The sequence below is a fragment of the Delphinapterus leucas genome, chromosome 1, assembly GCF_059928025.1.
Source record: "Delphinapterus leucas isolate spDelLeu-1000000601 "Yukka" chromosome 1, BTC_Dleu_Yukka2, whole genome shotgun sequence".
In the NCBI taxonomy this organism is placed as follows: Eukaryota; Metazoa; Chordata; class Mammalia; order Artiodactyla; family Monodontidae; genus Delphinapterus; species Delphinapterus leucas.
The window spans coordinates 22,633,458-22,660,243 of NC_143129.1; the positions used below are offsets into that span (position 1 = coordinate 22,633,458).

The window sequence follows — 26,786 nt, forward strand, 5'->3', positions numbered from 1 at the left end:
TGAATACCCCCACTCTTCTAAAAATGACTAAACCTTAACGGAACGGTTTAACGGTGCTGCAGGCTGGTGGGGACAGTATTTGGGTACTGATAATATTTCCATCACAACACTGATCTTTGTATCAGTTAAGGCCAATAAGGAGATGGAAACCACTTAGTAATTTGATTCGTAAAGTTTAACATACAGAATTGTTAACTTTAACAGAGGATTGGAATAACAAGGGATTGGCTAGTAAGACGTGAAGAGAACTCTAAAGAAGATAGTAATAGCAGATAAAAGGAGCAGAGAGATAACAGCACCCAAAGAAGAAGTGTGCCCCCCCCCCTTTAGAAATTTTGGGTTTTAAAGAAAAACAAGAAATTCTCTTCCAGGAAAATGCTAAGCTTAGGGAAAGTCTTTAGAATACGCCTGGCCGATGGAACACGATGTAAGAGTTTGCTACATTATCCGTTTGACTCATTAACTTTGTGAATGGTTTTATCCTGTCATTCATTCATTCATTCATTTCTTCCAAAAATATGTTTGGGTTCCTATCACGTGCCAGGCTCCGTTGCTGGCCTCCGGGGTAGGGTAGTGAATGATATATGGTCCTTATTATCCAGGAGCCGACAAGTTAGGGAAAGGAAATAGGGGCAGCTTGTGGCAGCAGCTTCGAGGGAAAGCAGGGTTGGGAAAGCTGGTGTCAAAGGCTGACCTCAGGGAGAAGCTGGCCCCGGGAGGGAGGCAGGAGCAGCCCGCCGAGTGCAAAGCTGCTGTTTTCTCGGTCTCCACCGCGCGGTCGGACGCCTTGAGCGGGCGGGGCGGAGCTAGGTGGCAGGGAGCGGTGGGGGCTGGAACCCTTCACACCTGCGACCCAAGGGAAGAAAGCGAGATTCTATTCGGCTTGCAATTGGAAGCCACTCAGGAGTTAATCAGAGCGAGATTTCGACCCCTCACGCGATTGTCCTCGCTTCCTCCCTTCTAGTGCGTTTAGTAGGCACGTTCCGGACGTTAGTCCAACACCATAAACCAACATGAAATACGGCAGCAGATACGGAAACAGCCGTGGGGAGGAAATGAAAGTGGACCGGGTCGGGTTGGGGTCAGAGTGGGGCGGCGGACCAGGACAAGGGCGAGCTGGCAGAGGAGTCGGCCGAGAACGTATATTCACTGATTTTTATTATTATTATTGTTTTTTACTGGAGCAGATAGCACGTAAAGACAACCAATCAGTCCTCTTTCCAATCCATATTGTGAGCCTCCAGCCCAAGAACTCCCGGCTAAATGGCACCGCCCCGGAACCTTGTATCACCGGAACTAGATGCCGAAGTCCTTTGTGTTACAGCCGGACGCAACGCTCACGGAACGCTTCCGGTTAGGAATCATGGCCGCGGCCGTTCGAGAGTCACGTGTGAGTGCGGGGAAAAAGCTGAAAAATTCACTAAAGAAGAAGGGGAAGATGAAAATGATATCCCCGGCTGCAGCATCGGAGCTGGAAGATAAGGACAAAGATGCTACCGATAATGAAGGTAACGTACTAGGGCTGAGTTTGGCTGCTCAGAGGAAAGGCCGGCATGAGTTTGCGGGAAGCAGGGGATGCGAATGCATTTGCCGCTAGCCGCCCGAATTTCGTCTCCTCAGGACGGCGAAGGGGCGACTTTGGCTCCTTGAGAAGGCTTGGGAAAGTGGTGTTCAGGGAAGGGTCCCTGTTGCGTGTTAAAGCTTCCAAGTTCTTTTATTAGACATTTTTATCGTCACTGTAATTAATTAAAACAGATGAAACTGCTCCTTCTTATAGCAGCAAAACGAAGCTTACAGTAGCAAGGGACGAAAGGAAGGGGGATATTTGGAATTACAAGAATGAGTTAGTTCTCATATGGAGCAAGGAGCAAAAGGCCGAAAGAGGAAGACGGATGGTATACTTGAATTTTCTTGTGCGGTAGATGCGTGCATCTGTTGGGGAGTTAAGAGATGAGATAGTAAATGAAAGAAGAGTAGGTGGTTAAAGTAGAATAGCTAAAAGTAGCAGTTGATAACTCTCTCTCTCAGAGACGTTTGCTCTTGAAAGGAAGGAAATATATTTTAAGGCTTTCAACCATGATGTGTCCATGCTTCTACTCTTTACCATCGTTCTTGGCGCTAGCTTCTTAGGTTAAAGGGGTCGCAGACGACCCCTGACTTACTACTGCCAGTGATTGCTCCTTTGTATTGTCTAGAGCTTTGTAACAGCCAGACCTATTCTTTTATAATGTACCTCAGATCATGTCAGTTATCTGCTCAAGATGAGCCAGTGGCCACCCATCTCAGAATAACATCCAAAGTCCTTAGCCTGTGTATGATCTAGTTCAGGCATCTCTCTCGTCATCTGCCCCTCTGCGCTGCCCCTTACTATAGCCACATTGATGTCCTGTGGTTTGTTATACATGTTAAACATAACTCTCACACCGTGGGTTCTGCACTTGCTGGTGTCACTGCCTAGAATACTTTTCAGATGCTTGCATGGCTCTCTCTCGCTCGCTCACTCCTTCAGTCTCTGATTCAATGCCTTGTCTGCGAGACTCGTCCCTGACCGCCCTATCTAATGTACACCCCTACTCTTCTCCGTGTCTCCCTGCCTTCACTTTTTGAGTTACTACCCTGCTTTACTTTCCTCAGCATTTCTCAAACCCTCTGGCATACTGTATATTTGCTGTGTGTCTCTCCCAGCTGGAAGGTAAGTTCCATAAGAGGAGAGACTGCTCTGTACCCAGTGCCTAAGACAGTGCCTGCCGTGCTGTGGATCCCTCACAGCTATTTAAGTAAATAAGTGAATAAACCTCGACTTCCAGGACTAAGAAGAAGAAACTGTCATATACTACTGGAGTCCCTAGGTAATTGGAATCCTTATCTCCTGCCAAAGGAGTTAAGGAAAACAGACAATTCATTGAGCAGGGATTGGAACACCTCCCAATATATATATATATTTTTTGCTGTACGCGGGCCTCTCACTGTTGTGGCCTCTCCCGTTGAGGAGCACAGGCTCCGGACGCACAGGCTCAGCAGCCATGGCTCACGGGCCCAGCCGCTCCGCGGCATGTGGAATCTTCCCAGACCAGGGCACGAACCCGTGTCCCCTGCATCGGCAGGCGGACTCTCAACCACTGCGCCACCAAGGGAAGCCCTCCCAATATTTTTTGAACTCAATAGACTGGTTCCTGTGGGGTTGTCAGAGAAAGAAATACTACTGCATTTGGAGCAGAATATCAGTATTGCTTACAGATTTAGGTGGAAAGTAGATTTCTCTATTCAAGTACTGGATAATTTCAAGTTAGAGCTGTCCTGACTTCTCAGTGCATTATTGTAAATATGATTAGGTTCTAGGGTTCTCTTGCTATTATAGTTCAATTACATTTTGGGTTAAGAAGGCTTTTGGCTAATATAGAGACCTTATTATTCAATTCAGTTCAGTGAACAATTGTGTTCTTCTGTATTCTGGTCACCCTCTGGGTGTTGAGGATACAAAGGATGAGTAAATTCCTGCCCTAGAATTAGTCTTCGGGAAGATAGATATTAAACACAGGACTGTAATACAATGTATTGAGTATTATTAAGAGCTCATTATAAAGGTTATAGTTACCATGATCCTGGTCCAGTTAAAAATGGTAAGGATGGAGACAGAGAAATCCATATCCTATAGAACCCAGCCTAGGCGTTGCTTCCTTCTATCTGATACATATTACTTACAATGTACTGTATTATTATTTTATTTTAACGTGTCTCTCTCCTTTTGGATATAAGTTCAAGTGCTGGAACGATGTCTTATGTATCTTTATTTTCATAGGGCCTTCCTTACACATTTTGGTACTAAGTACATTTTCTTGCTGAATGAATATGGATAAGTAAGGTGTCATTTCATCGAAGCCTTAGTTTTCTAAGTCTGGGGGTGGAGAGGACAGTTTTCTCAGACATAGGAAAAGCACATACAGTGGCATGCAGCTTCTTAAAACACATGGCTGGTTAGGTTGAGATGAATTGTTGGCTATGGTTCTAGCTCTTCAGAGGAGTCACTGAGACTAGGAACAGAGGATAAAGCCAGATTGTAAAGGACCTTGCTTGCCATATGAAGGAAATAGGATTCTCTATTTGTAGGCAGTATGGAGCACTTGAGACCTTTTAAGCAAGAGGGTGACACATGTTTATAAACATCACTGCTAACTGTATGGTGACTGCCATAGAGAGCCAGAACAATCAGGCAATTGCAAAACTCTTTTAGGAATTGCACTAGCAAAGTACAGGGAAGACAGAGAGTCGTTCCCCACTTGAACTGTGTTTCAGAAGGAAAGAATTCAATTTTCCAGATAACCAACTTCCAAATAAACTTGTAGCACCATAAATTTTGGGTGTACTATACTGTTAGAGGAATTAGGTAATAATAACAATAATATTAGCTTAGGTACTCTTCTAAGCTCCCTATGTATCACTTTAATTCTGACAACAACCGTGTGAGACAGGGTTATTATTATCCTCATTTTACTTATAAGAAACTGAGACACAGAGAGGTTTTATCTTGCTCCCCCAATGCACAAGCTGATAAACAAGTTGGTAAATGACACGACCATTACTGAAGTTTGCTCTAGAGCCTTTACTCTGACCCCTGACTCCGCTGATACGGTTGAGGAACCAGGAGGATAGAGATGATCAAAAAAAAAAAAAAAGCTCTCCGGAAAGTAAAAGAGCAAGGGCATAGAATCTTAAGAAAGATTGGGTATGAGGAAACCTTGGTGTTGAGACAGATTTTTTTTCCACTCAGGGAGGTTCCATCACTAAGGGGTGTTTTTGTGGTCAGATTTCTGTAGCATTCCTTCCACTGTTTTTAACTGTGTAGTCTTCGTTCCTTCCTCACTTATTCCAGCCTTCCTTCTTTTCTCCTAATATCCATGTATTATCTCTAGAAATGAATGATCACTTTTACTCAGTTGTATAAGAGGCACCTGTGTTTGTACTGCTTATTTACTGTGACCTGCCTCAGTTTCCTCATCCCTAAAATGGAGGTGATAAGTGTCTCCTCAGGATTTTTGCAAAGATTCAATGAGCTCATATATGTAAAGCATTTAATGTTTGGCACAAGGCACCTACTCATAAATATTTGGATTAATGATCATGACATTTTTTCTGATCTAACAAAACTGCTAGTCCCATCTCTTGACCACCCAATAAGCCTTCCAGCCCTTGATAACCGTGATGTTTATAAGCTGGAGCTTTCTCCAGAAAAAAGATTAGAATTTCCTCTGGTAACCCTGCAAGGTAGCTGATGGCGTTTCTGTTTTACAGATGCGGAGACAGAGGCTTGGAGATACTGTTTCCATTGTGCCTCCCAATGGAAAACTGTTCAGTCCATAGTTGCAGGATGTTGTCTCTTAATTCTGTCCTTCTTACTCCATAATCTAATCATTTAGTCATGTATTTTTGGTAAAATTCAGGATTAATAATAGTGATTTTGACAGCTATGGGTTGTCTGTGCTTAGTTGTTCCATAGATACCTCACAATATTTGCAAGGCCGGACAGGAATAAAGACACAGACCTTCAAAAAATGTCATGAAGAACCTAGGGGTAAGACAGGAATAAAGACACAGACCTAGAGAACGGGCTTGAGGATATGGCGAGGGGGAAGGGTGAGCTGTGACAAAGCGAGAGAGAGGCATGGACATAGATACACTACCAAACGTAAGGTAGATAGCTAGTGGGAAGCAGCCGCATAGCACAGGGAGATGAGCTCGGTGCTTTGTGACCGCCTGGAGGGATGGGATGGGGGGGTGGGATAGGGAGGGTGGGAGGGAGGGAGACGCAAGAGGGAAGAGATACGGGAACATATGTATATGTATAACTGATTCACTTTGTTATAAAGCAGAAACTAACACACCATTGTAAAGCAATTATACCCCAATAAAGATGTTAAAATATATATATATATTTGCAAGGCTGAATTCATAATTTCATTTTCCCAAATACAGAAGCCAGTGAATGAGGAGGATGGACTATATCATTGTGAACTGGTGGTAGTCTGCATACCCAGCCTCCACGATCTGAGGGCTGCTTACTCCTCAAGGCTCACACCTTGTCGCCCCCCAGCTCGCTAGTGTCACAGTTTCTGAACTCCTCGTTCCGTTAACACATTTGCTCTCCTCCCTCCTAGCCATGCTTATGCTGTCCTAGTAGCTGCTATTTTTTCTTCACTTTCTCGTAACCAGCTTCTCTGTGTCCTTTAGATTTCTACTTAGTTGTCTCCCTCTGCTGTTTCTTTCAGGATTTAGAATGTGTCTCTTCAATAGACATAAATAATAAAGGGCCTTTTATTTAATAAATTCAGTAATGTAGGTCCTTTGGATGGGACGTTTTCCTTTGGTTTAACTCAGAATTTGCTATTTAATATAAGTTGATTTTTTTCCTCTTGTGAAGTCAGATATTTCTGGAAAAAAGTGAACCATGGAAACAGCTTTTCTAGTTCAGATATTTGTGTACATGTGGCCTTGGCAGAACTATTAAGTTATCAAAAATTTATAGAGAATGGATTCTGAGAGATTATAAAGGCAGGCGATTGAAGCTGACTTCAGACACATGAGGAATCAGCAAATTATAGACTTATTATTAAAGTGTACCAGCTCATTTTATTAGGAAATTGAATTAGAGACTAGAGACTTATCTTTGAATTTTAATTGGTTCATAAAAATTGATAGGGATGTGCCTTATATCAACATTTGAAAGCAACTTCCTTTAGCAAGATGCTACTTAAATTCCATAGAAAACACACAGGTATAACCCATATGTTGTTTTAACTTTATTTTTTATCTTCTGGCTTTAATTTCTTTTGACACATTGTTTAAGAAAGGTAGAAAATTGTGCTTTTATGAGTGTAAACCTCTTAAGTATTATTTGTCAGACTTTGCAGAAGTTTCCTAGTTCAGTGGGGAGAGACCTTGAAAGCTTTGGTTACAGCTGTGTCTCAGAACTTGGCATAAATCCTGAAACATGGTGTAGTACTCAATATCCATTTATTATAAACTGGAAAACTCTCTTAATGTGATTTTTACACTCTTTTCTCATGTACCAGGTATTTTTAGCTGAAGTTAAAAATTAACAGAAGTTGTATGTAATATAAACTTGAATGATAGCAAAATGATTCAGGCTGAAGTTTTGGTAAATTGTAATACTCTTCAGTAGGGTTTGAAATCTGGTCGTAGTAAAATTGCGGATGATCACGAATCAGAGGTATTTGAAAGGTAAAATGCTGTAGTCAACGTTTGAGTAACACATAAATGTCAAGCATTATAAAGGAGAGGATGCCACCCCTAAGTGAGTTAACCTGGAACTACTCAGATTTATTGAATTGATACCTTGTTGGAGGTTTAGATACAATATATACTTGGCTCTTAAGTTTGTAGTCTAAATAAAAAACACAGGTACACCTAGCTTCCCAGTCAGTAAATCGTGAAAAAAATGAGAACACTGGTGATGATATCACGTATTATAAAGAAGAGTGTGATAACCTCTACCTCTGAGTTATCATTGACCTACTCAGATTTATGGAATTTATGCACTGTTGGAGGTTTAGACACAATACCTACTTGCTTCTTAAACTAATAGTCTTTATTAAAAAAAAATAAAAAGCTCTGTAGTCAGTGAATCAACCCAAGTGAAAAAAGCCTTGGTCCAGTGCCATGAAGTGATTGACCCCTCCCTCACAGAATGTGTCCATATGCCTATAAACTAGTAGGGAGGAATGGTAATTTCATTTTTTTCTGAATTATCTGGTTACATACTTGAAAAATGGCCATATACTTCTAACACAAGACTTGATAACAATCAGTTTAGAAGATCCGAGGAGCTATCCCTTCATTTTTGATAAACTACAAAACAGTATTCAAGATGTAATAACCTAGCAGATAAATGGGCTTTTCATCAAACTGTAGCTTATAGCTTCCTTCATCGTTTAAGTTACTTAAATAGCAAAGGAACATGCCTAAGAAATGAAGTATATCATAGTCCTACTTGAGTGGTTTAGCAATTTATAGGACAGACTCAGGAAACAGACTACCAGGCTCTGTCTGCTCTGGCTTGCCCAGATAGCACATAGTAATCACATCCGATAGTTTGTCCTGTGGTAGAACTTTCATTTTATTTTTGGTTATTTTTATGGAAACCTGGGGTAACTTACTTTTTTTTTTTTAAGAGGTAAATGCTTTTTAAAAAAGTTTTCAAGTATCAATTTTGAATATTCTAAATTAAGTACTAATGGGCAGGAAAGATCACGTGACATGATCGATCGAACAGATGATTTAAACCTGGAGTGGGGAGCAGTAGTTTTGTAGAGCTCTGCATAGCTAGGGGTGGAATGAGAATGGGCACAAGCAATGGCTGTTCTGTTACCTGTGGCCTAGAGAGAAATTCCTTTTTAATTCAAGCTTTATTAAGCTATTTTGTGAATACTTTCTGCCTTAGTTCAGTACACATTAGTCTAAGCTGAATCTTTGATTCAAAGCTTTGTAGTGCCTTAGAAGTCAACAGCCCTATCATCCTACCTTATTAACTTTGTGACTTTGGCCATTTTTTTAAGCTTGAGAACCGTTCCCTTTGTAAATAGAATAATAATAGCAACTCAAAGAGTATTGTGAGGATTAAATGATAACGCATAAAAAGTGTTTTAAATAGCACCTAGCCCTAAACACATGTTTTAGAGTGCTCGGAAAGCTGTAGGATGGAGGCATCGTCCACTTCTGAAATAGAGTCAGAGGTGGCTTCTCACCATGAACGCCTGGTGCATGGGTTATAGATGATAGCCAAGACTGTGGGTAGAATTATAGTGGAAGGAAAATTTATTCCCCCTTCCCCGCTGTTTTTCGGCATCGTTTTTAAAGCTTTTGGGATTCCCCCCTGCTCTGGCTCCCAGGTTCCTAGTACCTTTGTCTGTCTTCTGGTTACTGTCATCTCTTTAGTGCCTACTATGTGCCAGGGCTGTGCTAAGTGCTTTTCCTGTGTTATTTAATCATCATAACAACCCAGTGAGGTAGGTACTGTTTTTATTCCCATTTTACAGAGACACAGGGATTAGGTAGCCTGCCCAAGATTACACTGGTAGGAAGTAATGGAAACAGGACATAGCGCCAAGTCTTCCTAATTTTATAATCTGAGCTCTTAACCCCTGTGCTGTAACTGATCATCTAAAGCTTCCCATTCAGCACCTCACATGTCCTGTAGATTCCAGCCACCAGAGTTATTTCTTCTTTGTTCCTCTCTTCTCCACAGCCACGTTGTTTGTGTCCTGTGTGTGGTGTGTAATTGACATGTAAACATTTACTATGGGCTAGGCATTCTTCAAGAACTTTGTATATATTAACTCATTTAATTATCACAAAACCCGATGAAGTAGATACTATTTTATTGCCATTTGTACAGACAAGGAAATTAAGGTTGAGAACACAAAAACCTTCAGAAAATTCACATAGATTTCTGTCTGGAGATAAGATTGAATCAGGCAGCCTGAGTTCTGTGTCTTTACTCTTTAGCCACTGCTAGCTGATCTCAGTCAAATTTTTATGAGAGTTCTGTTTGATTTAGAGTAAATTCTAAAGGTGTGAAGTAATATCAAGGTTAACCAATAGCCTTAATGCTCCCAGATGATATTTGTATTTTAAACGAACAACCTTCTTAATCCAATAGAGAAACTTTCTTAAAAGTAAGGACTTGAGGTAGGTGGTAAGAGAAAAAAGCACTAGCAGTTTGGCCACTTACTGGAAGTACACACCTATAGTGCAGAACTTGAGGCTTGATGTATATTTTATTTCTTGGGTGATAAATCAGGCCAGCTTATTTATGTAAACCAACCAGCTTTTCATACCTAATTCTTACCGTCCAGTCCCCAAATCTCCAGTTTCAGCCAGTGTGAACTTCTTGTTATTTTATAAGTATCTTACCTTCTTCAACATTCCCATGCTTTTGGACATGCTGGTTTCTTCTGCCTGGAATGTCAGTAATAATGATTACAGTAATATTACAGTTTTAATTTTAATACAGAGCACTGACTCAAATCTAGGATGTTTTTGGTTCTAGATTCAGTGATCTTGTCCCCTGCCTCTTTCAGTTGGCTTCATTGTAGAAACTTATTTCTTTGGCCTTTTTCCTTCTCTTGTCATTCAAACTCTTGCTTTACTTTTAAGAAACAACTTGAAATCATCTTTGTAAAAGATACCCCTAAACAATCACCCTTTTGTTCATTGTTTTTCTTTTAGAAGAACACTTACAAATTTTACAGATTGTAAAACCAAATTTTACAATCGGTTTTAACTAATTTATATATCCTACTAAACATTTGGCTTCTTCGAGGAGAATTTGATTTTTCATTTTCGCCTTCCTTCGTCTTCATTCACGATTCTTGGTAAATATTGAAGGACTGCGAGTCTTCTTTAAAAACTTTATCCCAAAGGCTAAGGTAAATAAGCTCACTTTTCTGCCAGCAGCTAACCATATATCTGGGATCAGGGACAGATGGCAAGTTTGAAAGGCTGGTGGAAGTTTGGGGAAAAGGCAGCAAGAGATGGAGAAATGCCTGTGTCTACCTCATTATCTCAGAGGTCTAACCCTGCCCTGTCCAATATGATAGCCACTAGTCACTTTAAATTTAAAATAATTAAAATTAAATAAAGTTAAAAATTCAGTGACTCAGCTGTACTAGCCACATTTGAAGTACTCAGTAGGCTCTTGTGACTGGTGGCTAGTGGGCAGCTCTGATAATAGAACATTTCCATGAATGCAGAAAGTTCTGTTGGAACCTTGAGTTATTACTTCCAATAAGCATTCTTTGTAGCCCTTCCTTAATTTCCAGATTTTTAAAATAGAATGCAGAATTAGAGTTAATGTTTAAAATAACACACACAACTTCAAAGGAATTTTTTGCTTATCTACATCCACTTAACTTCTTTTAAATATCAGTTCATGGTCAATTCAAAAAATCTCATCCTCATAGGCTACAGTAGATTTTTAAGGACCAGTTCTATTTTCTGATTTGCATAGTGATTATCTTTGGTATCCTAGAAGTAAATCCTGTTTTTTAGTATGCTGGAAGACCTCATTACAGTGGCATTTTAAATTTATATAAAATATCATCATTTCCATCGGCAGTGAATGCGTGACTAAAAACTTCTGAGCTAGAGCTTCTTAAAAAATAATAAAATAAAGATTATGACTTCAGTAAATTATTCTGGGATTTTTTTTTTTAATTGGTGGGGTAAGTGCAGGTGGTATGAAATGGTGTTATAAAATGTCATGGATTTATTGTGTCCATCACATGCATGTTGTGGTAGTCAGGCTGGATAAGAAACACACCAAAGAAAAATAGCCAGGGTTTAGAAATGGAGAAATTGGAGTGGCTTACACAACCATAAAGCCTTTGGCTGCCTTTACAGTGTAGGTGAAACTGAAATTCGCTGCAATTTGTGTGTGAATTCATCAGGACAAAACACTAGATGTCAGTGTTGTAGTTTTGACATTTTACCAGGAGCTAGTAAAGACTTCTGCTTTTAATCACTCAGAGATTCTTCATTGACACAAACTTAAGCTGTTGTGCCTCTTTACATTTGGATAAATGCTTACTTAGAAGAAGTACTTTTCAAAGAATTGTTTATTTTGTTATTCGTGCCTGTCTAGTGCTGCTGACTGAGGAATAAACATATGCGATATTAACATATATGTTTTTCAGCTAAATATGTTCTCCAAACTTTGTTTCTCAGCTCACTTCCCAGGGAACACTGATCTTAGGAGATGCTTCTGGGGGAAAAATAATGTGACTCTGGAATCTGGTATATAGCAGAAACTCAGATTTTCATTGAATGATAGTGCTTTCAGCTTTTGTTTGGCAAAATTTAGATACTTTTTCTTATATTGCAGGCAGTAAGATTTCTTATATCACCTTAGATTTGCATATCAAATCCTAGTCATGTTCTCAGATTTCTTAAATTTGCCCAGCGTACAGGATACAGAGGAAGCTTCAAATTAAATATGTGGCAAATTAATTTCTCTTTAAAAAAATTCTTTCTCTTTATTAAGAAATATGCAGCACATTAAGGCAGTAGAATTATTAGTGATTCTTGCTTCTTTATCATTTCCTTTAATATTTTTTGATATCATTAACATACTTTATGTTTTAAGATCATGCTTTTTAAAAATATAAAGTATTATTTTGCTCTCTGTGTTCAACTCTAGTTTATGTATTGTTCTGTTAATCTTTTGAAGATACTTCATTTTTTTTTTTTTTTTTTTGCGGTACGCGGGCCTCTCACTGTTGTGGCCTCTCCCGTTGCAGAGCACAGGCTCTGGACACGCAGGCTCAGCGGCCATGGCTCACGGACCCAGCCGCTCCGCAGCATGTGGGATCTTCCTGGACCGGGGCACGAACCCATGTCCCCTGCATCGGCAGGCGGACTCTCAACCACTGCGCCACCAGGGAATCCCAAAGATACTTCATTTTTTACTCCTATGCTTGAGGCTCATTTTTATATGTGTATAAAATGCTTTGTTTTATATATTTTTATTTGCTTTTTTCTAATATGTTACAAGTTTAGTTTCAATATGTTAAATGTTTAGTTTTCCATCCTTTTATTTCATGAATTCGCAACAATTAAAAAATAAAGGTATTGGGGCTTCCCTGGTGGTGCAGTCGTTGAGAGTCCGCCTGCCGATGCAGGGGACACGGGTTCGTGCCCCGGTCCGGGAAGATCCCACATGCCGCGGAGCGGCTGGGCCCGTGAGCCATGGCCACTGAGCCTGCGCGTCCGGAGCCTGTGCTCCGCAACGGGAGAGGCCACAACAGTGAGAGGCCCGTGGGGAAGAAAAAAAAAAAAAAGGTTTATGCAAAAGTAATACCAAAAAGCAAATATAATGATGACTAGCTAAAAGTCAGGTCTTTTCAGCAGTTCTCTTAATTCATGGCTTAAAGTCAAGAGTTTAGGGAGGATCACTCAGAATTGAAGAGCTGACTACACATTCAGTTCCTTTCACTTTGATCGTAGCCATAAGCTGATATAAAACTACTTTTGAAGTATTTCCTAATAGTTCCATAGGTTTCTGAAGAGCAAAGCAGAAGCTCTTCAGAAGGCTCTGGATCATATAGTTACCCACACACTGTGCTGGGGCTTGTGTTCTTGTTGTTAAAGTACAGTGAGCTTCAGAATTTGAGATAGGCTGCAAAACTTAAAAGTACCCAGAGCTTCCTGGCAAGTTGATTTTTGAGTAAGGTCACCAACTGGATTGTTCTTTAGGCCACTCCTCTAATCCCAGCCATTTGAATCTTACATGATGACATAGTTTGCTGGTAACCTGTATATGCTTGTTTTGGTGGTTCCGCATGAGAAAATTCAACAGTATACGAATTTGTATCCTCAACCCAGAACTTGATATTTTCACTCAGTCACCCAGCAGTGCAGTCAAACCCTGGGCACGTATCACTTCATTAGATTATTTTTCAGAAATGTTGAAACACCCCAATTGATTAATGTCATATGCAGATTCTATAAAAGGAAGTTGGTTTTTAGATTTTTCTGCACACAAATTCAGAATTTTAAACATCTGGGCCAAAGCCCTCAGAGAACTTAATCTGACTTCTCTGTGCCATGGGATCACTATACCATTTTCTTGACAGATTAAAGTTTTTGTTGTTATTTGTTTTTAAAGTAACCTTCATTAGTCTCTTCAAGTAGTTTAATGACACAAAGCCTGGGGATTTGAACACACTCTGCACTGGCACCGTGTCAGCGTCTGTCACCACCTTGATGACAAGACGTGGTGGGGCTGTTGGATTTTTTTCTACTCCCTGGGTCCTGGGTGCTGAAGCCACTGCGGCCTCCCCGTCCACATGGCTGGACCAGGTCTTTGGGGGAGGATGGCAGTAGGATGGAGGGTCCTGCCATTCTCCGCTATTACTGCAGCTGTGGGACTCGGCAAAGTCTCCTCTTGCAAGAATGGAGACTGATGGAGAACCGTTAGCCTTAGGAAGGGCCCCCGGGGTCTTACCATGGCCTTGCCAAGGTCTGCCTCTGGTTTTAAAGTTTAATTTGTTTCTACTCTTAGGTTCTGTAGGAAGCTGTGGATCGGAAGAGGATCACTTTTCCTCTGGTGAAGAAGCAGTAGAAGCTGACAATGAGGATGAAGCTGAGCCCTGTGACGATGGCAGTGAAAATGCTGTAGAAGCTAGTGTTGGAACTAATGTGGGCTGGGCAGATGCCATGGCTAAAATCCTTAACAAGAAGACTCCTAAAAGTAAACCCACCATTCTGGTCAAAAACAAGGAGCTGGAAAAGGAAAAAGAGAAGTTAAAGCAAGAGAGACTAGAGAAAAGAAAACAGGTGTGTCCTACCAGTTGTTCTGTAGATTAGGTCGTCTAGTCTAGTTCTTATCTGCACCAGATTGTTCCCTGCAGTGTTTGTCCAATTAACATTACAGTTTGTAACTTGCGTTTTATGTGAGGGTGCATAACCAAGGTTGTGTTCAGAAATCTAGTCTGAATCATTCTGTTGAGCATGTTCACTTTTTGTTCATCTAAGCAAAGCAATAGAAATGTAAACGCCAAGGAAATGTATCCTTTTAAAATCAAGTAGTTATACATGTGACAGTGACTCCTGGGTTTGAATATCTTATTCAACTTAGCTGTCCAGATACTAACTTTATTAATTCTGAACTAATAGAATCATGTTAGTTACTTTTCGCTCAAAATATGTTTTATGGTATAAATCTTTGATGATGTCATTGTCAGGGGCTGGTTGCAGTTCTGAAAACAAACTTTCACTGTTGGATAAACTTGAGTTCCTGGTACCTTTTGTTAAACCACTGGTGGAAGAAGTTAGACTAGTGCCGCCTACTAATGAAAGGGAAAGGCCAAAAGTTGGACAAAAGTTTGCTGTTGTGTATTACAGAGGAGATAGAGAAACAATAATAAGGTTTTATATCCCCTGATGAGGTATTTCTATGTCTAAAAATATTTGGTTACTGAAATAGGTATTATTTTTTAATGAGAGAAAAATAACTTTCTACAATCGTACTGACAATATAAAAGTACTCATTTCCAAGAGTTATGTTATAGGTAAAAATGAAAGAAAAATAGATTTCAATGGCATTTATTTCCTTTTAAGTTCACCATCCCCTTATCTTGTTTCAAGATGAATGTTTTCTTTGTTCCTAATACTGGTTGGCTCTCTGTAAGAGGCTATATAAAGATGGAACTTTTCAAGTGTTGCTCTTAGAAACAACGTGCTCTTTTATTAATTCGATATTCTCATTGTACTTTATTTAAGATCAGTTTTATCTCTAAATCTTACTGATAGCTTTTCAACTGAAAATTTGAATCTTTGTTTTCTATCTGGCAAAAGCTAGAAGAGGCTTTAATCCTTAATTACCTGTAGTCCTCGTGTTCCAGTGAGAGAACAGCATTTTGAAGCCAACAGAAACGAGTCTGTAACTCTGCTCTAGGCCAAAGCTTTGAGTGCTAGAGATGGTACTGTCCACATAATGCATGAAAGCACTCGTGTGGATACCAGAAACACAACACAGCAGCCACAAACACTCTGAGTGTATATTTCTGGGTAGAGTCTATGTAAATTATCGTTTTTTAATGTTAAATATTACTGGTTTCCAGAATATTAGCTACTTATTTCTAATCATAAGTATAAAAGTACATTTCAAAGTTAAAAAATATTTTGGGATCCTGCATGCCTGTTATCCCCTGGGTACAATATAAAATTAAGAATCAACTGTTTTAAAAGTAAGATTTTTAAATTTCTGGCATAGTCTGATAATGAATTTCATGATAGTTAAAATAAATTACATGATTTGGGGAAGAATCTACTCCTTTAAAAAGGAATCAGAGTAATCTTGATACCAAGAGCAAAGATTTGGTTTTACCGTGATCAGATGTTTTTGTTAATACAAAATGAGAGATTAAATGAATGGAGAAAAGGAAAAGATAAAAGGAGACTTTTTTCCACTGATTCTTACTGGTTTTGATGTTCATCAGCTTCTTGGTGATTAGTTCATCATTTCAGTATATTTGATATTGGTGATAGGTTGGCCTGAGGAGGGGACCTGGAGAAGCTGTGTATCAAATCAGGTACCTGAGACCAGGATACCCCCGGAAAACAGTTTTGAATTAGATTGTGTTGTCTTTGAGATTTCCTTATCTCCTGATCCCTTTCTATTTCTGCATTATAGCAAAGAATCAATTTGTTGTAGTTTGTGACTGATATGCCATATTTGGCAAGGATATTGGTCAGATGTGCCATAAGAGAAAAGAAAAATAGTCACTGTATAAACAGGGTATATCTGGATATGACGCTATTCTTTTCAAAGCTGATACAAATTCTTAATAGTTCTGACTGCTGAGGAAGTCAGTTTCTAAAAATAAAGAGAAACGGTATTTAAACTTGTGGTTACGGAAGAGGGTAGTTTGGAGCCTTGCTGATGCTCCCCTCCGAGGATCTGGTGATGGCAGGGCGGGAACGGGGCTGCGCACACCCTGCCTTGTCCTGCCCGGCTGGCGGCTCTCCAGGCCCCTGCTGTCAGAGAGCCTGCCGTCAGCTCACTTGGTGCCTCTCACATGACACTCGGAGTGCTAACCACAGGCTCCCTGAGCCGAACCCCTGAAAGTGTGGGTTTTTGAAAGTCCCTGTGACAAACTAAGCCAGAATGATTTATTACCTTTGTCCTTTCACAGAGTATCATATCAAAGTATGCTGCACTTTCAAAAATGCCTAATATTCTTTCACATAACAATATTTATAACACAGCTTGATAAGAAGCGGGAATGGGAAATGATGTGCAGAGTAAAGCCAGATGTTGTCAAAGACAAAGAAACAGAGAGAAATCTTCAGAGAATTGCAACGAGGTAAGACAGTGTTCTTGCCCTTTAAAAAATTAGTACTCTAGAGCTGTGGAGTGATCCATTTCGGACTAGCTTTGATTCTTAAGGTCTGCCTTCTCAGAGCCAAGTGATTTATGTCTGAGCCTCTGCCTATTTAATACTGGATTCAGCCGCAGATTTTGGAGGTCTCATGAGGCAAGAATATAACGTGCTAAGTGGATATTTGGTATGAACCTATTTCATATCATCTTGTATTTTATAGTCACAAGAACAGTATAATCAGACCTCTTACTGCATTTCTCTTAGGATGCTTGTCTTAAATTATGGCACTAGATGATTATTTTTGTTATTTTGCACTATATGACGTCACAAATTACACATTATAGCAGCTTCGTGCTGTCCTTTCACTCAGCATTTTTTTTTTATCATTGGCACCAAACATTCATTTGTTGCCCTCTGTGTTCAAAGATAAATAGAATCTGGTGGCTGCTGCATGGTCTTTGCCCACCTACGTATAGGAGTTCTAGTCTCTTTGTAAATAAAGGTACGTCTGATGTGTTAGGAACATATGATGGGAGACTGTAGGGGAGTTGCAGCAGGCTCCACGGTGGAGGTAACAGTTGGGTTGCTGCTTAAAGAATATAGCAATTACATTTAGTGGAATTCCCTTAAATGTCCTGTTTGCCTACAACAGTCTATCTGGGTGTTGTACAGTAAGACAGTGAGGCTGCATGGGTAAGAGAGGGAGCAGTAGAGCCAGACTGCTGACCTGTCCCTGCACACTGGCTGACTAGCTGGGTGTCCCTGGGCATTTACTTACGTTCTCTCTGTCTCAGTTTATTTTTCCTTAGAAAAAGGAGAGAATATTATACCTACCCTATAGGATTTCTCAGAGAATTAAATAATTAATACCCGTGCAGAGCTTAGAAGAGTGCAGGATTAGTGCCAGAGAATAAGTGCCTCCTTAAATTTTATACCCTGGGCATCTCACTCTCCTCACTTTGGTCCCAGCCCTGCTGTGAAGGGTATGGAATTTTACCCTCCTTATAAACAAATAAGCCAGCTTGGTAAAGTTTCTTCGATGCTGGCAGGAGACAAGAGGCTTGTGGGCCAGAGACAAAGGACTTTGTTACTCACAGCAAAAGCAGTAGCCAGAGCTTCACGTTCCCACTGGTTCCCTGTGTCCCACGGGGGCAGTGCAGGTGCCCTAGATGGATGCCTGTGCCTGTGGTGGGTTGTGTTACAGGAGAGGAACTCTGTACCTGGGAGTCTGTTGCTTTTATGGTGAATGGTAACAAGCCTGCTCTTTGTCCGGGGGGAGACATTACCTCATCTTTCAGGGTTGCGTACTGCAAACACAACCCTGAGAAATGGCCTGGGTAAAGAGCAGTCGGGGCCTTGCATTCTTGAAGAACCCAGCAAGAACGTGCAGGGATGCTCAGGGCCTGTGGCGGGTTGCGTCTGCCAGTGATGATTAGAGCAGGAAAATTAATAGTTTATAGAATTTTAGAGCTGGAAGGGATGTTAATGGTCTAAATCATTGCTGTCCAGTAGAAATATAATGTGATCCATGTGTGTAATTTAAAATTTTCTTATAGCCACATTGAAAAAAGTATAAAGAAAGAGGTGAAATTAATTTAAATAATACATTTAACTCAATATAGTCAAATTATTATTTCAGCATGTAATCAATATAAAACAATTATTAAAGAGATTTTAAAATTCTCTTTTTCATACTGAGTCTTCAAAATCCAGTGTGTATTTTAAACTTGGAGCACATTGCAGTTCATACGGGCCATATTTTGTGTGTTCGCTAGCTACGTGTGGCTCGTGGCTACTGTAATGGACATGACAGTTTTTAATCTTCAGAGTTTATCTTTCGGTGAGTTTAACTATAGCACCAAGTACTTCAAAAAATATTTTTTTAAATTAGTCTTATAAGAGTTGCAGGTAACATAGCTGAATACTTTTTAAGCTTCTTGAGTATTGTTTTTCCCATTTACAGATGAAATTGAGATCCAGAAAATCCTTCCTAGCATCAGGTGATTAGACAGCTAACTGTAAATAAAGGCTGTGCTCATTCCATTTACACTGTAAAGCCTTTATATTTTGAGAAGTAGATGTTTGTGTTAAAACATCTTAGTTCTGATTCTTAGTACTAGTTGTACAAAAGTTGATTTAGAAAGACTAAAGCTGAAAAGAAATCACAAATCAATCCACATATATTTATTCTCTATTCAGAAGTTTATATTCATTCATTGAAATGTATGTTCACTTTTCAGATTTGTTCAGCGCTTTTCACTTGAGTGCCTATTAAATTAGTGCCTCTTTTCTGAGCAGTGAGAATACATTGTTTCTGTCCTCAGAGTTTGTGTTCTAGTGTAACTGTTACTTAACTACATTGCTCTGGTCATTTATGTTCTATAGGGGTGTGGTGCAATTATTTAATGCTGTTCAAAAGCATCAGAAGAACGTTGATGAAAAAGTTAAAGAAGCTGGAGGCTCTATTAGAAAGCGTGCTAAGCTGATATCAACTGTTTCCAAGAAAGATTTCATCAGTGTTCTCAGAGGGATGGATGGAAGCACAAATGAGAAAAGTTTGACTGGGAAGAACTCGAAAGCCAAACAGGTAAGACCGTTAGATAGGATTCAGTGCATCAGATGTCAGCTCTTAGAGTTTTGAGGTGAAAAAGCATACTATAAAATTGTAGGGTTGGTTTTGTGTTTTTTTTTTTTCAGATTTTATTAAAATGTCTACATGCCCACAGCCTAATTTAAAAGTTTGTATTCTTAAATTTCATGATGACTTATTCAGTATGGAAGTTGCCAGTTATAGATGTTAGAACTCAGGAACCAGTAGATTCAGGTAAATTTTTTAGAGACAGAGCAGTCTCTCTCCTATCTGAAATCCTGCGTTTTGTGCATTTTGTAGAAGACTAAGTGAGGGATACAGCTTCAATTGACATTGTTACCCACAGTGGTAATTGTGATGGTGTGTAACTTCTAAAATGAAGAATTGGAGCTTTGGGAAATATGGTGAGAATTCATCCTTGTGCTGAGGCAGCTTTGATGATACTTGGCTGTTTGGGAGATGAAGAACATAAATACTTTTCATGATCTTTGGCATGAATCTCTGCTTCTCCAGCCTTTTGACCTATGAACCCCACTAGCTTTCTTTTTACTGTACCAGGTGAAAGGTTCTGAAATGTGCTTTACTCTCAGAAGGGCTGTGTTTTTTTTTTAATTAAAGCAAAGTACATAGTTGCATTTGATGACTTGGTTTCTATGGCCAACAAAGAGTACTTCAATCAGGAAACTAGAGTTGCTTTCGTAAGTTTTTTGTTTGTATTTTGGGAAGACAATAGGAACTCTGGCAAGAAGAGCATTTAGGAATTTCATGCTAGCCTAGTGTTGAAGTATTTTTCAAGTTTCTTGATTAAGTGGCCATTTTACCTAATTTTGGCAAAAATTTTCTAAGCTGTTTATACTTTGCTGATCTCTTGAATATCAAAGGACTCAAATTTTGTATATTTATGTAAATGCGGTGCTCACTGGTGCTGCCTTTTTAAAGTGTTTGTCAGAAGTAATTATGAACACATGAATACTGTGCATGGGGATTTGTACTTTTTAGTTAAAAAGTCTAACAGGCTGTGTTCTGTTCTCACTTGTGATGTAATGATACTTTACTGTAAGAACTGGAGAAAGATCCAGCAGCATTGGATGAGAAAGAGCTAATGGGGCAATGGAAAAGGAAAGACTTTTTTTCCCTTTTCCTCGTTGGTTTCAAAGTAAGTTTTAATAGAAGCATTTGTTTTTGCTTTGGGATTAGTTTTTTCATGAGTTATGAAAATACATGAAGGGTTCTTTTCAGTGGAATTATTGCATTTTCTTTGTTACCATTTGCTCTTTTGCCCTTGACCTTCTTTTTTTCTACTTGAGTGATCACAGGCATGGTATTAGTCTGCGACAAGGTCAAAAATTCCTTGAGATTTAAACCAAAGTGGCTTTGCTTTAAAAGTAATTTGTTTCTAGAACTACCTATCCCACACAAGTGCTACCCTGGCACATTTTTTTCTTTTAAAAATGTTTGTTTTCATTTTGATCTTATACTTATGGAAAAACGTAAAGTACCTATTTGTACCAGGTGCTATCCTTGTATCTTTTAAAGGCTTACAATTCAGACAGACACATGATCTCAAGTAAATAAGATTAACATGACAACATACAAATTCTCAATTAGTATGTCTAGACTATTATCATCAATTACACTATGTACAATAGACCATAAATTAAGTGGCTATTCCCATCTGTGGGGAGAATTTCAAACTAACCTATATTATTCATTTAGGACATAGAACAGTTAAGTCTATGTAGGTTACTTGAAATAGGTGGACTTTTAAGGCAATTGAAGAGAAGGAGGGAAGGCCAAGGTGGGAATCGGTTTGGTGTGCCAAAACACCATTCGGAAATGAGTCATGTATTAATGGACTGGATAAAGGAGAACGTTAATTAAGTAGAGAATAAGATTTCAGCTTTTTCTCTGATTTCACCTTATCCTAGCACCACTGCTGCTACACATTTGCCTAATAAATGCTCCTTCTCTCCTCATACAGTCTGACAGAAGAGATTTTATGGAAGTTGCTCATTGGTGTCTCTTTTCTGAGCATAATGGTATTCAGAACACAGGCTTTTAATCTCTTATTTCTAATATTGTGAAATCTTTAGCGTCCATCCACATATAAACTGGATTCGCTGGCAGCTATCTGTCAGGATACCAATCTAGAAAGACCTTCATATCTTCAGCCCCTTTACCCGGTGGTTGTGACATTAAAGTTCAAAACAGACAAGAGCCAGTCGTGTTAGATTAAGCAAAGCTGGGTAGAGTGGTAATAATCTAACCTAGAGGCCGGGTCCACTACTGTCAGTGTACCTCAGGAGTGCTCTTGGTGTTGTGTGTGGTTGGTTGCTTTATTTGTTTGTCTGTTTGTCTGTTTTTGAATCCTTAGGAAGACATGTGACTTGGGGATTTAAGAACCCTGTTTCAAGAATTTCCATACTCCTGCAAGATATTAGAAACTTTGAGACATTGTGACAAACGTTTCTTAGCTATATTACGGCCCTGAACAAGTTACTTTTCTCAGAACCTTTTCTTTTTTGCTGCATTAATTTTTTTTTAATTTTATTTTCAACGCAATAGGAACACTGCTCCAAAAGGGAACTATGACTAAATAAAATACCCTTCCCCATCCCCCTCTACCCCTTGTCTTGTCCCTTCGCCCCAAGGTAATAGATCTTCTAGTGTTTACCTCCATATATTAAATAATATTCATACTGTTTTGTTATCAATATTAGATATTATCTTTTATGGAAGGTAAAGAATTGGCATTCTTAACATTCCTTCGACCCCATACATCTCATACTCGGTCCTTCCAATATAGTATATTCATGTTTTTGGCTAAATCAGTATTCAATGTAAACATTATTCACTGCTAAGCCAAGTAATATATGATAATATTATTTTCTTTCTTTATTTCCTTACAGTTTTTGTTTTCCTGGAATTAACATTTGCTTTGTTTTATGCACCAAAGGCTTGCTACACTCTTCAAAAGAACTCTTAAACCCTTCTCAGTACTATTTTCTTCATGGTCACCCTGCTACAGTCCAGACTGATTGTTTTTTACCTGCTAGGCACTGTCTATTTTCGACTTTGCTTTATCACTGTCCTGGGAATTCCCTTTGCCTCTTCCCTGTGCAGTAGTCTCTGTTTCTTGGACTAAATGTCTTATTTTCTCTTGGCTTTCTCCCTCATTTTGATGAGGTTACATTTACCAGGAGCTTTCTGGGAACGTATTTGGGTATTCTCATTTTTAATTGATGCATTGGCTAGATATATGTAGTGGGTTGAATGGTGGCCCCCGAAATAAGTCCACATCCTGATGCCTGGAAGCTGTGATGTACCTTATTTGGAAAAAGGGTCTTTGCGGATGTAATTAAGTTAAGGATGTTGAGATGAAGAGATCATACTGAATTATCTGCATGGGCCCTAAGTCCAGCGACAAGTGTCCTTGTAAGAGACATATGGGAGATCTGACAGGCAGAAGCAGAAGGGGCAGTGTCACAGCGGAGGCAGAGGCTGGAGTGATAGCCACGAGTCAGAGTGCCGACAGCCCCCAGGAGCTGGAGGAAGCACAGAAGTGCTTCTCTCCCACAGCCCTCAGGAAGGGGGGCCTGGCCACACTCTCAACTGTGGCACGCTAAATGGCTGTTGTTTTAAGCCACCCACTTGGTGGTAGTGATACTATGGCAGACATGGGAAACTAATATAGTATAGATGTGTGTTAGAAATAATCTTCCCTCAGAAATTTGAAGTTATTGTTTCATTTTCTTTTTCTTTTTTTTTTTTTTTGCCAGTGAGAGGCCCTGTGCTGTTTTGATTTCTGGTTCTTTACCCCTTGGAACCTTTGGGCTCGTCTCTCTACCTCTGCTGTTCTGAAACTCTGCAGTGAAATGCGCCGGGCGGCTTGCTCACTCCCTGTGCTGAGCCCGTGGCGGCTCTCTCAACCCAGTGAGAAGTTCATGTTCCTCCCTTCTAGACACGTTGTTTGGTTTCTTGGATTTAATATCTTTGATGATTTTTGTGCCTTTTTTTTTTTCTGTGTTCTCTTTCTGGAATTTCTGCTAATTGGTTGTTAGATCTTCTGGATTGATCCTCTTATTTTCATAACTTTTTTCCCCTCTAATTTTCTCTCTCTCTGGCACCTTTCTGGGGGAAGTTCTTTGATTTCTAGCCCTTAAATTGAGTTTTAAAAATATATGACTTCATATTTTTTAATTTTGAAGAACAGTTTTTGTTCTTTTGTTTTATTCTTGGGATCCTATTATTGTTTCACGAATGCACTATCTGTTCTCTTTGGGGAATTAATTATAGGCATCTTAAATTTGTCTTCTACTCTGCGTTGTTTTAGTCTCTTCTGAGCTCATTTTTGCTGTTTGCTTTGGCCTCAGTCTTTCCAGTTGGAGGCCTTCCTTAGTACATGGCGCTCCTCAGTGTCTACTCATATTTACGAGTAAAGTACTAGAGAATGGATTGAGCATCCCAGCATGAGCCCAGGCTTTACTGGTTGGTGAGCTCAGCTATAGAAGAATCAAGAGAGTTGGTGCTTTTGTTGGGGAATGTCCAAATGTCAGTTTCTGTAGGACTTTCTTCTGGAACTTTATATCTTTTCTAGAGAAGACTCTTAAGAATCCTCTGCCTATGTATGGGGTAAGAACTTGCTGCCAGTATTCTTGGAGCAGAATGTAGGAATAGTCTTTGGGGCTCCAACATTCAGTATGTAGACTTATCCAGTACAAGCTCTTTGTGTTAGCTGGTGCTCCAGAGTCCAGGACCTCTCTGGTTTAATATTTTCAGGGAGTAAATAAACTACTGTCCATGTTAGTGTCAGTCACCTGCCTCCATAAGCGGGCGAGGGGGCCAAGAGGTCTAATAACTGCTGCTTACACGGACTATCAGCCATTCTTCTGTTTTTATCACACCCATTACCCCTACCTCCACCCACTGCCCCCAGTTCCTGAGCATGGATCCATTGTTTGTCACTTAAACATCAGCTTATTTTTCTTTGTTAATTGGTTGCTACTACTCTGTCTAGTTTTCATCCCCCCAAAATTTGCTGGTGTATTGTGTCTCCTATTGTTTTCCCTTCTGTATTGTTTCCTTGTATGTTTATAACTTTTATACCTTTATTTTAATTTTTGTAGGCTTTCCTGTAAGAATTGGAGATAAATGCATGTCTGGGGGTTAATTGGAAGACCTCCTTTTTATTTTAAAAGCAAAAAGGTTCATCTATCGTAGCTTCCTATTGCTTTAATGGAATTACTGGTAGTCTTAAGTTGATTATAAAGTATTTCACAAACAATAAACCTTTAAATTTTGACATTTTTAATGTTTTGAAGTGAACTGTTTGAAAAATACATTATAGGCATACTTCCTAAAATTTTAGCCATATAAAGAGGGAAACGTCCACGTGAAGCAGATATATTCACCTCTATTTCAATGGGTTTGCATCTTCTTTGGAAACAATCGTGATTATCTCTCTTCCTTTGAGAGTCTTTAGATATTTAGATTCATGCTCTGGCACATGTGTGTTTAGCATTGTTTCTTAGAAAATAAAGAAGAAAAGAGAGTATATGCTTTTTAAAAAATTTGACTAGTCTGTTAATTTTTGTTATGTAATCTGATAGATAACGAGAATTACTAATTCATTTCTTTACAAGTCACATATCTATGACTTATAACTTTTTTAAGGGTGATATGTATTTGTGCACTATACATCTACATTTGACTTACTTCATTTTATGTTTTTATATTTACTGTTTTTGTGAGCTACAACTTCAGCTGTTTAAAAGTCTGCTTATTTCATTTAAAACCATGATCTTCTTTAAGGCTTTTGGTGCCTAGATTGGAGTACTTTTTCATATGTTCCAAGACTGCCTTTCATATCGTTAGCTCTTTATCAAGACATTTTTCCTCCTCTGATCCTGCTGACTTGGATAATGCTGTTGCCCTTAGAAGTTTTAAAATCTTTTTCTTTCCTAATTTTGTTGTAGGTAGTCATTATTTCTAGAGCAAAGTACTTGGGAACTCATATGTTAGAAACCCCTCCTTAGGGCAGAAAAGGTGTAATTGCTTTTTAAAGATCATTTTTAGGGAAAGAGATTTTGAAATGACTTACAAGTATTTTAAAAGATGTCACACTGATATATTAAATTACAGTTGAGTCACCAATTACTGTACTTTGCTCCTTGGAGCTGAGCTTGGGTACTGTGAAGTAAGACAAAAAGGTACTTGATGGGCTTGTTTCAGAAGAAATGACAGCTAATATTTGTAAATCAAAAAAAGCCTTCACTCTAGTGCCTAGGGCAGTTATTATTCTAAGTATTTTTCATCTCTAAAAAAATGAGCTGTTTCTTCAGTTACATATGTATGGTTTAATTTTTTTTCTTAATAAATAATTGTGTATCTCTTTCATCACGTTAAGCCAGGTCATTTGTACAGAGGATATGCATCACGTTAATAAGTGTAAACACATTACACCTTGGCATTCACAGATTTAACACGCTGGTTTTTTTTGCTTTTTCCTTTTTTAAGAAGTTCCTCATATTGTAAAGCTTATATGCAGAAGTATGTCACTTACTGGTGAGTTCACTACCCAGTATCCACTTTTATGCCCATTGTTTTCTCTATTCCCTATCATGTCATGCATGTCACAGTAAATCTTGTTAAATCAATACAGGGGACTTAGTTTATTTTTATTTTTTATTTTATTTATGTTTTGTGAGAGAGGGCTATGAAATGCAACATTGTTAGTGGAAGTGATAAAGCCTAAGAAAAGAGTGATTCTTAGCCAAAAAATAAAAATTTGGGGTAAAGTATTGAATGTCAAATTCAGTGGAGGGTTGGTTCTTTGAATGAATCAGTCCATCGAATAGAAACGAGAAGAGAAACCATTTGAAAAATTGTTTTAATATGTGTTCCAGGTGGTACAGTTGTTAGCTCATGAAATTAGAAAGTTTTAAAGTTGGAAAAATTATGATGTGAGAATGTTCATAGAAAATGTGACTCTCAAGAGGAATGTGCTTTGGAAGAATATAAGAACCTTAGCTTTGATTTTAAAATGTCATGAAGCAAACGTAGTGGTGGCACTAGTTCATCCATTGAACCAGCCTAGCCTGTAGGTAAAGGTGCTTTGAGTAACTGAAGAAGCATTTTTCATTGTATAATGGTGAATTCAGATGATAACGGGGAAGGAGGCAGCAGTGCGTGATACTTCTGTTGAAGTGTTTACCTTCAAGCTAAAGAATTTCGTAAAGAAAGTCACAAATTGGAACAAGTGTTCAGTGTTGCTGAAACCAGCCTATACTGAGACAGTC

At 39.1% G+C, this 26,786-nt stretch overlaps 1 protein-coding gene and 1 long non-coding RNA gene across 4 annotated transcripts in view; one reads left to right on the forward strand and one right to left on the reverse strand.

Annotated features, from left to right (window-relative positions):
- Positions 1–1,248, reverse strand: part of LOC111177475 (uncharacterized) — a 97,307-nt gene extending 96,059 nt beyond the window's left edge. For 2 of the 3 annotated variants that reach the window (XR_016392024.1, XR_002645348.3), the window contains exon 1: positions 695–1,240. This is a non-coding gene — a long non-coding RNA (uncharacterized LOC111177475). Of the gene's footprint in view, positions 1–694 lie in introns of all 3 variants that reach the window. The other variant, XR_002645349.3, reaches the window with a different exon arrangement.
- The window catches only part of RRP15 (ribosomal RNA processing 15 homolog), a 57,261-nt gene continuing 31,569 nt past the window's right edge, over positions 1,095–26,786 (forward strand). Inside the window, exons 1-4 of the mRNA XM_022579241.2 lie at positions 1,095–1,508; positions 14,075–14,349; positions 16,783–16,880; positions 19,284–19,485. Of these exons, the coding sequence (XP_022434949.2) occupies positions 1,301–1,508; positions 14,075–14,349; positions 16,783–16,880; positions 19,284–19,485 (783 nt within the window). The 5' untranslated portion in view covers positions 1,095–1,300. The remainder of the gene's footprint in view (positions 1,509–14,074; positions 14,350–16,782; positions 16,881–19,283; positions 19,486–26,786) is intronic.